Raw genomic sequence first — 15,691 nt, 5'->3', positions numbered from 1 at the left:
GGAACGAGACGTAGTTGAGTTCCGCAAGCGTCACTGAAGTGGCCACCGAGTTTGCTGCGCTCTGGGAGAACAGAGCAGCTGAATTATTTGTTTTGATTAGGTGTGGAGTGGTGCTCGTCACGGCTAGAAGGCTGTTTCAACCAATCAGATTGCTTCCTCGAAACGACCTAAATAATAATAAAGTTTATTTATAAAGCACTTTTTAAAACAATGTTACAAAGTGCTTCCCAATACAGAATAGGGAGGGAGGCGAGGACAGGGGGTAATGTGGTCAGGCCTTCTGGAGTTAGTCAGTAATCTGTACCATTTGAATCTATACATCAACAACAACTCTGAACTCTGACTGGGGAGAGTCTAATGATCATTATTAAGATAATACAAATAAAAAGGGGTTATATTTGTGGACAATCAAAAATGAGCTGGAATTGTTTTTATGTGGCGTCATTAAAATCAATGTTGACTATTGACATGGCACACTGAAAAACAAAATGGCACTTTGTTTCAAAAACGTTGCATACCCCTGGTTTACTGAATGGTTATAGCCGGTCAAAATGCATTTTGTGATATTGACCCAAGTATTTGGAATATTTTAGTTTTGTAAAATATTTAAGTTTAATGCAAGTCAAAGGACAACGTTGTCACGAAAAAAGTTTTACTTTGAAATGTGTTTTGGAGATATTTAACTATCTATGTTACAATGTGCATTATTTTATTTGTTCTAAGTGTAAAAAAGCTATATTGTTGTACTCATTGCAATATAGTCTCCATGTCTCTCCAGCTTTTAATTAAACAGAAAATGCATTTTCAGAAACTGAAACTGGGATACCAATTGTATCCATTTAGGATAGAGAATGCAGTCGGGGCACAGATTAAACAAGTGTAAGTGTAAGTCAGGACACAACGAAATTGGACCTGGAACACTATAACAATGTAGCTCATAAATAGCCTACTCTCTCCTGATTGGCTGACATTTTTTCACCTATACCTGAAAATGCTATTTTTCTATTTATTAAAGAGCTGGAGAGGGATACATACGCATGTTCGTCTAATACTATAGCAATGATTACTATCACAATATAGTGATTGAACATTTTAACAAATAACTTTTAATTTTAACCAAAAAATATCACTCATGCTGAAAAGAAATAAGGAGGAAAGCCTGGTCTGTGTTCCAAAATTGTCGTGCATGAACCGGTCTGGAGCGGATGGTAATTTACGTCATGTTGTAGTCACTGTTTTGTAGTCATCAGGCAGGAAACCACAAAAGGCGGAATAAGAAGTACCCATTCAGAGTACTGATTCCGCCTTGTGGTTTCCTGCCAGATGACTACAAATCATTGACTACAACATGATTAAAGTTACCATCCCGACCGGATCAAAAACCCGAAATGGAATGCTGCCCAGGGCACCTACTGTATGTATGCGTGTCCCTGTAGTGTCCCTGTAGTGTCTGAGCACGGACAGCTGAAACACATGCAGCGACACACACGCACGCACAGTACAGTACAGTACAGTACATTTAGTTTTTCTTTTCATATTTCTGAGGGGGCAGTATTGCAGTTGCTGCACCGCACTGTCACCTGTTGTGACGAAAAGAGAGCTGAGCCAGAAGGCAAAGCTGTCTGTATACAAAGCAATCTTCGTTCCTATACTCTTATGGTCATGATTCATGAAGTGTGCGGGTCATGAATGAATAAGGTCACGAATACAAGCGGCCAAAATTATATGAGTTTTCTCCACCGGGTGGCTGGCATCGGATAGGGTGAGAAGTTCAGTCACGCGAGAGAGACTCGGAGTAGAGTCGCTGCTTATTCGCCTGGAAAGGAGCCAGCATAGGTGGTTCAGGCATCTGGTTAGGGTGCTTGTCGAGAGTCTCCCTGGTCCTCGATGCACAGATTTACTTCATTAATGTGGGTTGCAACACTCCGCTGACCAAAAATGATACGTACATTTGTGCATATCACTTTTTGCCATTTGCCTTCACCCAAGGACACAGGAGTAAATAAATATGATGTGTTTGTTGACAGGCACTATGGCTATTTTGTCCAAAATCTGGTGGAGGGCTCTCACCGCCACAAGTGTATTTTCAATGTTAAGAACTCTGCTCCCTGTCCCGTGAATGTCATTTAATCCACCCCAAAACATAGCCTACTTTTTGTAAGCTATAGGATCATAACGTTTAGAGAAATTAAGGAGCCGCAAATTAAGCTTGTTTTTAGTCCAAAAAGAAGAATCCGAGATATTAGCGTTCTAAAATGCTGCGTCCCCTATAGGGTCTGGGCACACCTAAGATTCCATGGAAGTTCAAGAGTGCCCAGTCTTAACAGACGACGTCACATTCAGCCTGGCTGGGCACACTTCCATGCGCGGCCAAAGGAAGCTGTCTTTTGCGTCATTTCCGGGTATTTAGACAGCTGGTGGATGGAAATGAAGCTCCACCCACGTGGCAGAATGCCGCTGGGGCTTTTTCCGGGAATCTGGCAGACACAGCAACCTGCCGTGTGGGTGGGGCTTCTTTTCCATCCACCAGCTGTTTAAAAACCCGGAAATGAAGCAAAAGACAGCTTCTTCTGTCCGCGCATGGAATCTTAGGTGTGCCCAGACCCACTGATAAGCAACAGCATGCGCGCAAATACCGGCAGCAGAAGAACCCCGCCTCTCATAAGATGCAATGGAAAAGTTCTAACTGCACTCACGTGTAAAAAAAAATGCCCCATCAAACTTTCAGATGCTGTTTTTATCCTAGTGTGGAGGAAGAGTGCATCTCACTAGCCAACACAAGAGGAGGTTGAATGAAATGAAACCAGTGCTCCCCAAAACATCAGGTTTGGAGATTGGGAATTGATTACATGAAACAGTCCCAATGTTTGTAAACAAATACAGGTCAATACAGCATAAGACGCAGCTTTTCCATTTCGGGTATTTCTCATTTGTTTTCACCTCACAGAAATGGGAGTGTTACCGCATATAGGACACAGTTGATCACCGTAATCAATTGATATTAAAGGACAACTTTAGTTTTTTTCAACCAAGGTTCATGTTTTAGGTTGTTATTAGAGAAACTAAAAGGTGAGTGTTAATTTTCTTTCATTTGCAGCTTTCTTTCGTTTTTGGGATTTTAGCAGTTTTTGACAGGGGGGCGGGGGCATTCGAGCATGGGGCTAAATATGTATTTTTTTACAAAATATTATGGCGATTTATGTTTTTATTATTTACTATAGTCCTAATAAACCCCAAGAAATTACATCTGGCCACAAAAGATCACAGGGTCTACTGAATGTGACAAACTGACATATTCAGCCTATACACAGTATAAGCCTTCCCCCAGTAGGCTACCTTCACATTCAGTAGATCCTGTGATCTTCTGTGGCCAGATGTAATTTCCTGGGGTTTATTAGGACTATAGTAAATAATAAATAAATAAATCACCATCAAATTTGGTAAAAAAATACATATTTAGCCCCATGCTCGAATGCCCCCGCCCCCCTGTCAAAAACTGCTAAAATCCCCCAAACGAAAGAAAGCAGCAAATGAAAGAAAATTAACACTCACCTTTTAGTCTAGTCTCTAATAACAACCTAAAACATGAACCTTGGTTGAAAAAAACTAAAGTTGTCCTTTAAAGAAATGCGTCAATTGCGATCTCGGCACCGAGCGCCAGGCGTCAAATTGAGGTAAGTATATCTATGTAGGCTATACATGATGTGAACATGCACATCATCATTGTTTATGCCCCAAAATGAGTGAATATACAGGTTTTGTAGCTATTTGTGGCAATTGTAAAAACATTAGACCTAAATTGTTGAATTTTCAAGCATGAATCATGTTTACTTTCTTTTACTTAAAGGAGCATTCAGTGATTTGGGTGATTTGGAAAAAACCCCAGTCCGCCCGGTAACAAGATGTGCACATGCACACACTACAGTGGGGGGGGGACACACGCAACAGGCCAACAGCACGCACACCAAGGCCCGCCCCCGCTCGATCATGATTGGCGGAAGGCCCCTCTCTATCCTGATTGGATGACGGCTGCATGGACCACCTAGCCAAAAACGAACCTACGTTTTTTTTGACCCCAGGGTTTAACTGGGGACAGGGAGGAACTCCTTATATGGTCAGCACACTAGTAGGTAGTCAAATTTGTGTCATAATTATAAAAAATTATAGTGCCTTCCTTGCCATCCCTTTCCCTCTGCTCCAAGAATCTCCATAATATCCCATTCCCGTCCTGCTTCACAAACTTTAATTGTCATTTGTGCTCTTTCCTCTGTGTAACTATTACACTTCAATAAAATGTGAGCTACATTTTTAATGTCACCAACGTTCTCACACTTGTTGTTCTGTCCTATAATAAATAATGTGCTATTTAACCCTGTAACAGTATGTCCCACCCTAAGACTTAATGATTCTTTCTTCCCTTCTATAGGCCTACCCCTTAATTGGCAGTGACTGTTTTTAGTATTTTGTAATATACACGTCCTTACCAGTCCATTGCTTTCCCTTCACCCTTCCTAGTAGGCCTAATAGCCTACTTGTATTTATATAGGCTATCCTGCTGTATTGCCCTTTTGGCAAGCTTATTCCTTATAGTTACTGCATTCCCTATAACAACGCCTTGGCCCTTTCTGAAACCAGTCCCTTGACTTGAAGTGCTCTCGGGAGGTTCCCTCGTCAGGAAGTGCCCCTCCAGCTGAATCAAGTTCCCTTGATTAGGGTGCTGGGTTTAAAAAACTGTTTGGAGATACACTAGCCCTCCTTGTGAAGAAACAGGAAACAGACACTATTCGTTGCCATGGTTACCATCATGCAATTGTGTTACCTGTTATTTTGTTTGTACAGTTATATTGCATTGCATTGTGTATGTTTGTGTGACATGTGGATTTCATTAACATGGAAAAAGGAAATACAGCATGACTGTCAAAAATGACATATACATCCATGGTGTTTATAAATCATTGTGTTAAAAGTTGTTTTGTTTGTGTGGTTTCATTTATAGTTTTTCACGGTGGGGTAAATAAAGAGCCCTTGTGAACATCAGTTGGAGCGTTGTCTATTCTGCATCAGATGAAGATTGTTTAGGAGGAGTTTATTTATCATTTATTTGTAGTGGTACTTCCATTTGTAGGTCGCGGTTTCCATGTGGACAGAAAGCAGGGCTGCACAAGGCAATCGAGTCTAGATCGGCACAGACTCGCTCTTGAGGGCTTTATAAGCCACTTCCACTCAAGGCTGCTTGGTTTCGGACAACACTTAATATGGCGCAGCCTCGCGTGAACGCGCATATCGAGGGCAAGTGTGTAGGGCGAGTGGCGAGGAGCTGGTTTCAGAAAGGGGGAGAATGTGCTGGGCTGGCACCCTTCAAAACTGTATACATCTATGCCGCCCACCTCTAGTCCTATGGAGCTTCTTCTCTCTGGTGTTTGTTTGACTCAAGAGCTTGTCTGTTTAGGAGAAGCACCTGTGGTGAACTCTGGGAAGTGTGGTGAACTCTGGGAACTCTGGGAAGTGTAGTTATTGTCTCCACCATGGGAGAGTATGTTTTGCACTCTGTCAGTCCGTCTGTGGACAGCTAATCTCTGGCACCGTTGGCTTGTTCGCAGCCACACTCTGCACACACACTCCCTGGATGCCACATAGCTGAACCAGTCTACCCCAAATCTTTCACATGGACCTGTTATAGCGCCACCAGGATGCCGACTTTTGCAAAACAATGTTTTTGACAGTCTCTCTATAGCCATATGAAACGGCCCGGGTCTTTCCGATTGTTTTATACTCATACTGATTGGCTAAGATTGGCTTTCAAAGTTCCCAGGAATCCTCTGTTTTGAACAAAATGCCACAAATCATGAACACTTTTTGTGATTTCCATGACATTTTGCATGCACGTACATTCCCACTAGGCAGAGGAAGAAATATGCCACTTATCATTCTCATGGTGTCACTATAACTAAGCCGATTCGTGTTTTTACCTAACTGCACCGATCTGTGTAAAACTTTGTATGCACACTCCTGGCTAGAGGCCAAGGAAAAACCTTTGCCTTGTATTTTTCACATCTGCTCAGATTTTTAATAAGAGACAGGCCAAAAAAAAGAAATAAAAGAAGAAAAATAAAAGGAAAACAGGGCATGATTTCATTCTGAATGAGTCATTACATTACAATAAGTTACACTGCTAGATTGTGTAAAAAGGGGAGGACATATATACTGACAGGTTCAGTGTGACAGGAATGGTTGTCATATAACATAGAACTTGTTTGAATTGTCCATATCATAGCGAATTGTCTCCTTATGTAGTATACCAGTATTACTCCTTCAGATAATTATATCCAAAAAACGAAACACAAAAAATGAAAAGAGACATTTGATGTCTTTCCGGGACCCAAACGGCAAAGAAAATGGAAGATCTACAAGCTCACAATGCGTCACGATGTGAGCTTCTAGAATCTAGATCATCCATTTCCACGAGAGAGAGAGAGAGAGATTTATTTTCATTACAGCTTTGGGAAATAAAACCTGTCTCATTTAAAGAAAACATTATAGTGAATGTAGTGAATTTTTATTTACACATTAATACCTTAATCAAAAACATTTGACTTTTCAATTATTTGTAAATTATTTGTAAATTCATAGACAAGCAGCAGCGAGTGTTTGGGATCCAGACCTGTATTTTTAACTTTAAGAATTTTAAGATACAATCAAATTTTACAATCACAAATTCATAATGTGAATATTCAAAATGAAACAAAGGTATAACAGATAGAATAAAACAAATACCTTAAATTATGATATGCATCATATCAAAGGATGAGGCACAGGGGGAAATGTAAATGATTTGTGAAAACAATATACCTTCTGAAAGCATTTGGCACTGCATGTATGGGTTAATAATGTGCATGGTTAATGCATAATATATCCATATTTAAATATCTTTTAAGGCATGTACAGTACATGCCAAGATTCAATCTAATGATACACATACTGTCTGTACAACACAACCAACGACAAGAACCAGGTAGCGCACAGTTGAAGGCAGATTCAAGGTGGCAGCTAATGGTTCTAAACGGTTTTAGATTTTCTTCTAAATGTGTCATTCTCAGGTCCGAATTTGAGGAAACCCATTAATTGAGTCTCCTTCCATCATCATGTGTGTAGTAAGGGTTGGTCTGACCACGGCTCTGTGCGTATGGATTTGACTGAGCCTGGTTCTGATCATATGGGTTGGTTTGTGCACGATTTGGAGCGTACGGGTTGGTTTGGCCTGCACCATTCTGAGCATACGGGTTGGTTTGTGGACGACTTGGAGCATACGGGTTGGTTTGGCTGCCATTCCCATGATATGGGCTCCTCCTTTCGTCCTCATAGGTCCGCTATAATGCAAAAAGCAGCATTAACTTAATCACCTGTTAATGAAATGTGTAGCCAGGAAACTGTAGGCACTTAGGTTATACTGTATTGTTAAGGAATATATGATTATACAAATTAACATTCATTCTGAAATGAGCAACTAAACAATTCTTCCAACGTTAGCACTGAACTGATGAACTGAATAAAACACTGACAGAGAACCCCCACCAAATCACAAGCCACGCCGGCACACGGCCCCAAACCAGGCGCTACTCCTCCCGTTTTTCGCACTTTTAACTTTCTTTCTCGCTTGTATTATACTGTATTATGTGGAGGCTGAAAAAGTATACAAGATTTTTTTAAACAGCATTGTGGACAGGGCCTCAGACTGACACACACACACACACACACACTCACCGAAGAACACAGGCCCTCTCTCACACAGAAACCAACACACACTCACCGTGGGGACAAGGTTTTGCCTGCTGTTGCTTGGGGTCATCTCCAGGTTGGTGCCTCGATCCCAGCCATTGTTTGCAGAGGCCCGTGGGATCCTGGGCACTGCACCTGCTGGTGCCTTGATGTCATTGACAAAGGGTTCTTTGGCAACCTTCTTCAACTCTGAGGTGCTCTCATAGCCAGGGTCGGCGCTCTTCTTGGATGTCTTCTTTGAGGGTCTATAAGAGTTTTAAGAGATTTATATCACACCCAGTTCTAAATTCCATAGTCTCTATGTTGCAACAAATGCGTGTGGAAAAAGTCTAAACTTTAAAATGTAGCTTTAATAAAATAATTTGAATATGAAAAATAATAATGTCTTTAATGTCACTTAAAGGGGAACGTCACCCATCATTTATGTGAATCCTATCGTATCGGACTATGTTCTTTGTCAAGAAGTCAAATTAGAAATTTGCCACCAGCCAGTAAAACTAATGGAAACGTGTTTTACATAGTGTGGTGGCGAAGTTCACTGCACAGGACGCATTGGGAAGTGTGTGTACAATGTACATGTTCTCCTTACAATACATTCATATTTTAATGTTATGTTATTTATCATTAGTCTTATCATTGTATTATCAAGTATTTTGCCTTTTTTTTTTTGCTTTTCTTGTACTGTTTTGTTTGTGGCTTTTGAATAACGTTTGAAAGTGTATGTATACTACTGAAATGCCTTGACTTGCCTTGACATTAAAAATAAAATAAACAATAAAAGAAAAGAAAAAAACAATACATTAAAGGTATATTCAGTGATTTCACTAAAAAAACCTTAGGTTTCGTTTTTGGCTGTGGGACCCAGCCTTTCGTCCAATCAGGATAGAGAGTCAAAAACGAAGGTTTTTTGACCCCCAGGGGTTAACTGGGGACAGGGAGGAACTCCTTATATGGCCAGCACACTCTATAGTAGGGAGGATTATCACAACAAAACAAAAAAATAAGTGATATTTGAATTAAGTGAAATCACTGAATATACCTTTAATATTAAAGATCGGCAAAGTTCCTGTTTAACCTTGATGTTGGAAGTATTTATGACAGCTTCAGAGTGAGTTTTATTTTGAATAAAAAAAAATCCAAGATGCCAAATACGAGCAAGATACTCAGAGAAACAAAAAAAATGGAAAGGCAGTAGGGCATTAACGAGTTGAGATTTTTCCCAGTCGACTTGTCAGACAGTAAAGTCGAAGTTGAGTTGATGCATCGTTTTATGACAGGGGACGGGGGGGAAGGGGGGGAAGGGGGGGATGGATCCCCGGGAAGACCCCCCCCGCAGCCCGGGAGGACTTTAACAGGGGGCGCACGCTCAAGTACGGAGCATGTCGAACGGAGCCACTCAACACACAGCGCACACAGTGGCCTCTCCAACATGGCACAGAAAACCCATTAGAAAAGACATAGCTATAGGCTGCACACACTGTATAGGCCTATCTATGGCAAGGCGCTGATCAGCGGCGTGCACGGACACTTAGAGGGGCAGGTGCTCAAGTGAAATAAGGGCACCTTGTGCAGCGCGTGGAACCAGCCGGTTGCCTTACTCCATTCTGGGCGGGAACCCATTTTGGTGTTAGCATTATGTTATGCTTTAGCTATTGAAAAATAGCAGATCTACAAGCTCATAGCGCGCCACCGAGTGGCGCGCTACGAGCTTGTAGGTCTGCTATTTTTGAAAAATCGATTTATAGAATCTGATCTCAGGTCAAAATGGGTTAATAGTGTGAGATTTATAGATGGTCCATATGGTTCACATACTGTACAGTGTACACTGCTCTAGCACCCCCTAGTGTCTATCTGTGCGCGCCACTGGCGCTGATGATCAAAACACATATGCATTTAATAGTAAACACTAAACAGTGCAGGCACACACGTGCACACTGGAACATAGACCAGAAACCAGAACGAGGCATAATTGGCACAGCACACTGAGCAGCGCAGCAGCAGCACAGCGGCTCCTCCAGCCATATGAACACAATACAAAGTACCTTGTGTACCTTCAGAACACACAGACGACTGAGTTACTGTTTGAATGAGACTGAGAGTGATACTCACTTGCGTGCCACTATAGGCAGAACGACGACCATTATGAGCAGCAGTCCCCCGAGGACAGAGCCGACAATCACCAGTAACAGTTTCCAATCTGAAACGTTCAGTTAACAGGGCAGCACATAAACAGACATGACGAAGGTGACTGTTCATGTACATTTGGCGTACTTTACAAAGGTAAATGCATCTGTAATCCATGCTAGGATTAATTGCATGACATTAAGGCAACAAAGATAACTTGGACTTATAGCATGTTATGTAGACAGCACTATAATTGCATTGTATATAGTCATAGCACGCCATAGTACATGTATAGCATAGTCATGATAAATGCTTTTGTGATGTATTCCCATGCTTTTGTTCTTGCTTAATGTAAGTCGCTCTGGATTAAGAGCGTCTGCTAAATGCATAAATTGTAAATTGTAAACAAAGAAAAGCTGTAACATGACCATGCACGCGCACACACGCGCGCACACGCGTGCACACGCACACACACACGCACACACACACACACACAGCTACTTGAGGACAGATCATATTACAGATCACATAAAGTACAAGATACACCAGACAACATATACAGTGGAAGCCATTTACCCAACAGAACTGTAACCTAGGAGAAAATAATCACTTACTTTCTTCGCAGTTAACACCAGAATACCCAAAACCACAACTGAAATAAAGGAGAGAAAAATATGAATATAAGTCATGCAAATACTAAATGATAATAACATCTCTCTATACAGTATTTACAGTATATTAAATCTGGCTCTACATATAGAGCACTGTATATGTAGTACTGTATATAGTCCATTCAAATTTTTATGCACTTACACAATACACGTGACTTTGTCTTCCGAATAATGACCTTGGGGACAAGCTGCCAAAGGAAGAAAAAGAACATTTGTGTCTCATTTGCAAGGAAGCTTTCTATCACCTGTTACACAGTACATAGTTAGTAGTTAGGAACGTTCCTTGTTAGGCTTTTGTCCTGTTTTGTCGAAAGAGTTAAATGAGACAACCTACTGTAGAAAGGTAGGTATGTGACCAAAAAAAAAGTAATACAAATCTCTTGCACAACAGAGATGAACTCAACAGAAATGTACTTAGTTTTCTGGGTAACATGTATTTATTTATTTCCTTTTTTTTGTACTAGAGGTTCGGGCCGCTATGCGGAGTTGCGGACCTCACAACAGAGTCCGCACACTGGATCCAGCTCCAAAGGTTTTCATAGAAAACACTTTTGGAGCTTGTGCATTGTGCAGACTACAGTTTCTTTGTATCTCTCTAGACAGAGTACTGGTACAGAGTACTGGTACTATACTGATCAGGTAACGCGCAATCCCCTCTATCAAACTAGGTACAGCAGCTGGTAATACAGTAATATTTCAAGATTCAAGATGATTTACTGGTCATATGCTCATGATGTGCAGATGAATGTTCATGTGACACACTAACAATGTGCTAACAATGTCCAACATCTATAATAAAAACAAGGTATAATACAAGTAGGTGATAAATACAAGTAGGCAATTAAGGTTATAAGATATATATTTAATATAATTAAAAAATCACACCTGTGTGAACTGAGTGGTGCAACTCCCCTCCCCCCCCCCCCCCCCCCCTCTCTCTCTCTCTCATTAGCAGGCAACAGTGCAGCACTGTCTCTCTCTCTCTGTTTCTGGCACAACAGCGCCCCTACTGGTGCTCATTAACGTCACATAGGTAGTCACATAGGTGAACCAGCTCATAGGTGAACAGGGACATTGCTGTTCCTTGGAGTGGTTGCACCACTCAAAAATGTTAATAAGCAGTAATAATAACGGAATAATTTACAGTGAGACAGTCATTACTGGACAGGACTATAGTCATCGCATGGCTAGTCATGAAACAAATACAAATCACACTTGTGTGAAGTGAGGGGCGCAATATGTATTCATATAGGCCATATGACGTCTTACGTCATCATTTTACTGCCCTAAACAAACATTAAACGTCATAGACTTGGCTGGCAAACGAGTCTAGTCTAGTCTAGTCTAAACAAACATTGAAGACTGCCATATGTTTGGTGGTCTGCTATAAGGAAATAACATAGTGTATGACAGAAGCTTTGATGGAATAGTTGAGTATTCAACAAAGCCCTAATTCTGTATATTATAGTATAGTATTTGATCTTTAATAAATCAAGATGCATCATTACAGTGACAAGGGGAGGCAGATAAAAGGTTCTATCTACTAGTTATGCCTCATTTATACTAATTCAAATAAAGTGTGAGTGCGAGTCGGAAGATAATACACAAGAATTGGTTTTAAAGCAACCATAGAACAGGCAGATGAATATCAAGACTCACCTAGACACAGACTGTCACTGTGATCAGTTAAAATGTAACCGTCTATACAAGGGCAGGAGATAAGGCCATCTTTTGATGTACAAGTCGTAGTTAGAACATCACAAGGTGTGTCGGAACACAGATCTTTGGCTGTAAACAAAGGAACCAGAAGAGGGCGATATCAGTAAATGTTTTCTCAACCTAACAAAAGCAGAGGTCTAATTTCCACTTTGAATCAGTTTTTAAGATACTGGTACTGAGGCTTTTGGTCGGGGTCAGATTATGTATGTCAACAGCGGTTGGGAGATATGACTACGGAATAGACAGTAATTCATCATTTTCAAAGAGACTGAAACACTTCTATCTGGATGAACTTCATCTAATGATTTATAAATAATAAATACTTCTTGTAATTAAATGAGATGCTCACCCCCGTTTTAGGTGTTCAAAGGAATCCGTCAAATGAGTGTATGCAACTTACGTTTATATGATGCATCAGGTCCAAATATCGTTACATTTGCAATGATTGTTCCAATCAAAGTGTCAATCGTCTCGTCTGTGATATCTGAATTGATTTTAAAGATGTTCTCCACAGTTGCCTCCACAGTTGACTCAACAGATGCTGTCCTTTTCGTGGTGACACAGCTATGATAAAATAAAGGTGGTGATGATTATTGTCCATTATGCTCGAAGTGTGTAACACGTAATCTAAAGACCTATTGAATCGTGTTCAGGTTTACAGCATTAGAGCTACACTCACTGCAAACAGACATACAGACAGATTCACCAATCTGCATGCACGCATGCACAAGTCAATTACTGTAAGCATAGCATGTAGGCAACGATTACGGTAAAACAAAAAAATATGAATCCTTGTAATCAACTTACGTGAGTTTCAAAACACTGGAGCTAATGTAAACATGCTGGGTTATTGGATCATCAAGGAGTGTTGGAATAATCTATCATTTGGAATAAAAATAAGTTTAGAAAAGCAATAATCTCAGTTGATTTCAATTATCATACTATTTCACAATGTTCAAACCAATGTAAACTAGTGTGTACAATACACCACAGATTCCAATGTCTATAATTACTTTATATGACTATATAAATACAAGTTTGAATGAATGATTACATTGGAAACATATTGACTATGTACACTGACCTGCACAAAGGTGCATAAAGGGTTTTATGCTTTTTCATGATCCTTTCTATAAACCTGCACCTTGACAAGTGATGACTATTGAATGGCTGAATTGACCTCAATTAATATTTCAATATTATAATATTTTATACATTTGATGAATAAAACTGTATATATGGTAGATGCTAGATGTGCCGCCATCTTTACCGCTGTTCGTAGTCTTTGGACATCTTTGCAATGCCCTTATAATGAATCTTACTTAGATGGCATATTGTTTAAACAGATATAGGTATACCTGGTATTCTAGTTTATTTGAAGCAATAAATAGTTTTCTTTGCACTCTACTTATGTGACCATGTCGTCTCTGTTGACTGGGGTTCATACATTTACTTATTTGGCACTTATCTGTAGATAAAGAAGTCTACTAAATGTTGTGGTTTGATTGTACATTTTACCATACCATAAAACATACATATTGTGGCGTTAGTTAATTAATTGATTGATTCATTGATTAATGTTCTATCTTAGTTCATACATCAATTACGTCGAACAGCAGCAAAGGCGGTACTAGAACACATTTGACTTACCTTTGACAGAATGTCATCAGCTTTCTCCTTGAAGACCGGTGATGTTTTGTCTTCATACATGCCTTCTGTACAAACCTCTTTGAGGGTAATAACAGCAGGGAAAACCTTTGCTGAAAGATGAAAATATGGATTATTACATTTTTAAAAAGCAAACCACAAACTTTGATTTTCCTACCACTAACCACTTAAGAGAAACCTTTCAGTTTTATTTATTTTTTTAATAAAACTACGTTCCTTTAGGAGAGATGCAGTACAAACATTTTTCCGTACTGCATATTTCTTTAAGGTGGTCATACTGTATGACCACTCTCTCTCTCACACACACACACACACACACACACACACACACACACACACACACACACACACACACACACACACACACACACACACACACACACACACACACACACACACACACAGTAGTAGCTCTTAGACAGTTCTCTCGCAAAGCTCAGTCCACCACAATCTTAGTTTGCTATAGCAACACAATCATAATCTAGTGGTTCCCAAACATCTTAGCCTGTGACCAAAATAGAAATTTGACGTTTGCCCGGCCGGGACACAAACTAATGACAATAGCGTTGTGTGCTTGTAGATTGGCTATTTTAATTACTTCTTAAACATTTGTTTTCTAATTCATTCAATTCATTTTATTTGATTTCTTCATCAGAAAAAGAGAACAGAAGCAGAACCCGCACACTCATCTGTTCCAAAAGTTATACTTTATTGACGACGTTTCGAGCCACGGCTCTTCATCTGGTCGAACTTTTGACCAGATGAAGAGCCTTGGCTCGTCAATAAAGCATAACGTTTGGAGCAGATGAGTGTGCGGCTTCTTTTCTCTTTTTCTGATGTCACTTTCGAACCCAGCATCTCTACTAAGTGATGTGCGTATTTTATTTGTTTCTGTATGATTTCATTTCTTCATGAAATTACTGAAACAAAATAATTGAATTTGTTTTTACTTTACTACTAATAATAATATGAAGTGAACAAAGGGACCCATAAAAATGTGTCCGCAAACCACAAATGGGTCCCGAGACTCTTGACCCACTGCTTGGTAACCAGTGACCTAACAGAACTCACTCGTTCACTGCAAACAGAAACGGAAAGAGACAAAGCAGGTCGGGCAACTTTACAGTACTGTATGTACAAACAATGACTAATGTATCTTCCAGGTGAGCGGCAGGACCACTGCTCTACATAAGCCAATGTCTATGGTCAAACAAAAATGAGTTATGTGCACCAATTTGCATGTGCAATACCGTAGCCATCTAGCCGTACTTAAACGAGCATGATTGAACGCTTAATCAAAACATAATAATCAGCTGTGCTGAGTCTCATTGTGCGAGCCGGCTGGGTTGCTAGGCTAGAGATTTTCTTGGGACATTTTCGGTTCATGTACTGTAGTTAAAACATGATTTATCTTAGTTAAAGGATAATTCCATACTAGAAGGCTTTCTTACCTTTCTTTGTAGTTGTTACGTCACCATCAAAGAGGTCCAGGTGTTATTTTGTGCAAAAGCTCCTTATTGGCTATTTCCCCTACCATAATCCCTAAATGAATTGCATTGAATTGAATGGGATGTATGGGGTGTTGTGCTAATTCGCTTATTTCCATCGCTCAAAATTATATATTTTTTGTATATATCCTCTCTTCATAATGTAAATAATAACCCAAGCGGCACACTTTACTACTTAATTTGATGGAAATAAGCGAATTAGCACAACACCCCATACATCCCATT

At 40.0% G+C, this 15,691-nt stretch overlaps 1 protein-coding gene across 1 annotated transcript; it reads right to left on the bottom strand.

The window, feature by feature from the left end:
- Positions 1-7,118: 7,118 nt before the first annotated feature.
- On the bottom strand, positions 7,119-13,583 carry LOC310874556 (uncharacterized protein; the record flags this gene model as incomplete). Its single annotated transcript, XM_083787414.1, has 5 exons — positions 7,119-7,367; positions 7,808-8,021; positions 9,886-9,973; positions 10,515-10,552; positions 13,561-13,583. The coding sequence occupies 5 exons, from the start codon at positions 13,581-13,583 to the stop codon at positions 7,119-7,121; spliced, it is 612 nt and encodes a 203-aa protein (XP_083643540.1).
- Positions 13,584-15,691: the final 2,108 nt, after the last annotated feature.

The sequence above is a fragment of the Protomyctophum parallelum genome (assembly GCF_964188405.1).
Source record: "Protomyctophum parallelum genome assembly, chromosome: 17".
Lineage (NCBI taxonomy): Eukaryota > Metazoa > Chordata > Actinopteri > Myctophiformes > Myctophidae > Protomyctophum > Protomyctophum parallelum.
The sequence above is the reverse complement of the archived record's forward strand: the minus strand, read 5'-3'. Positions and strand labels throughout refer to the sequence as shown.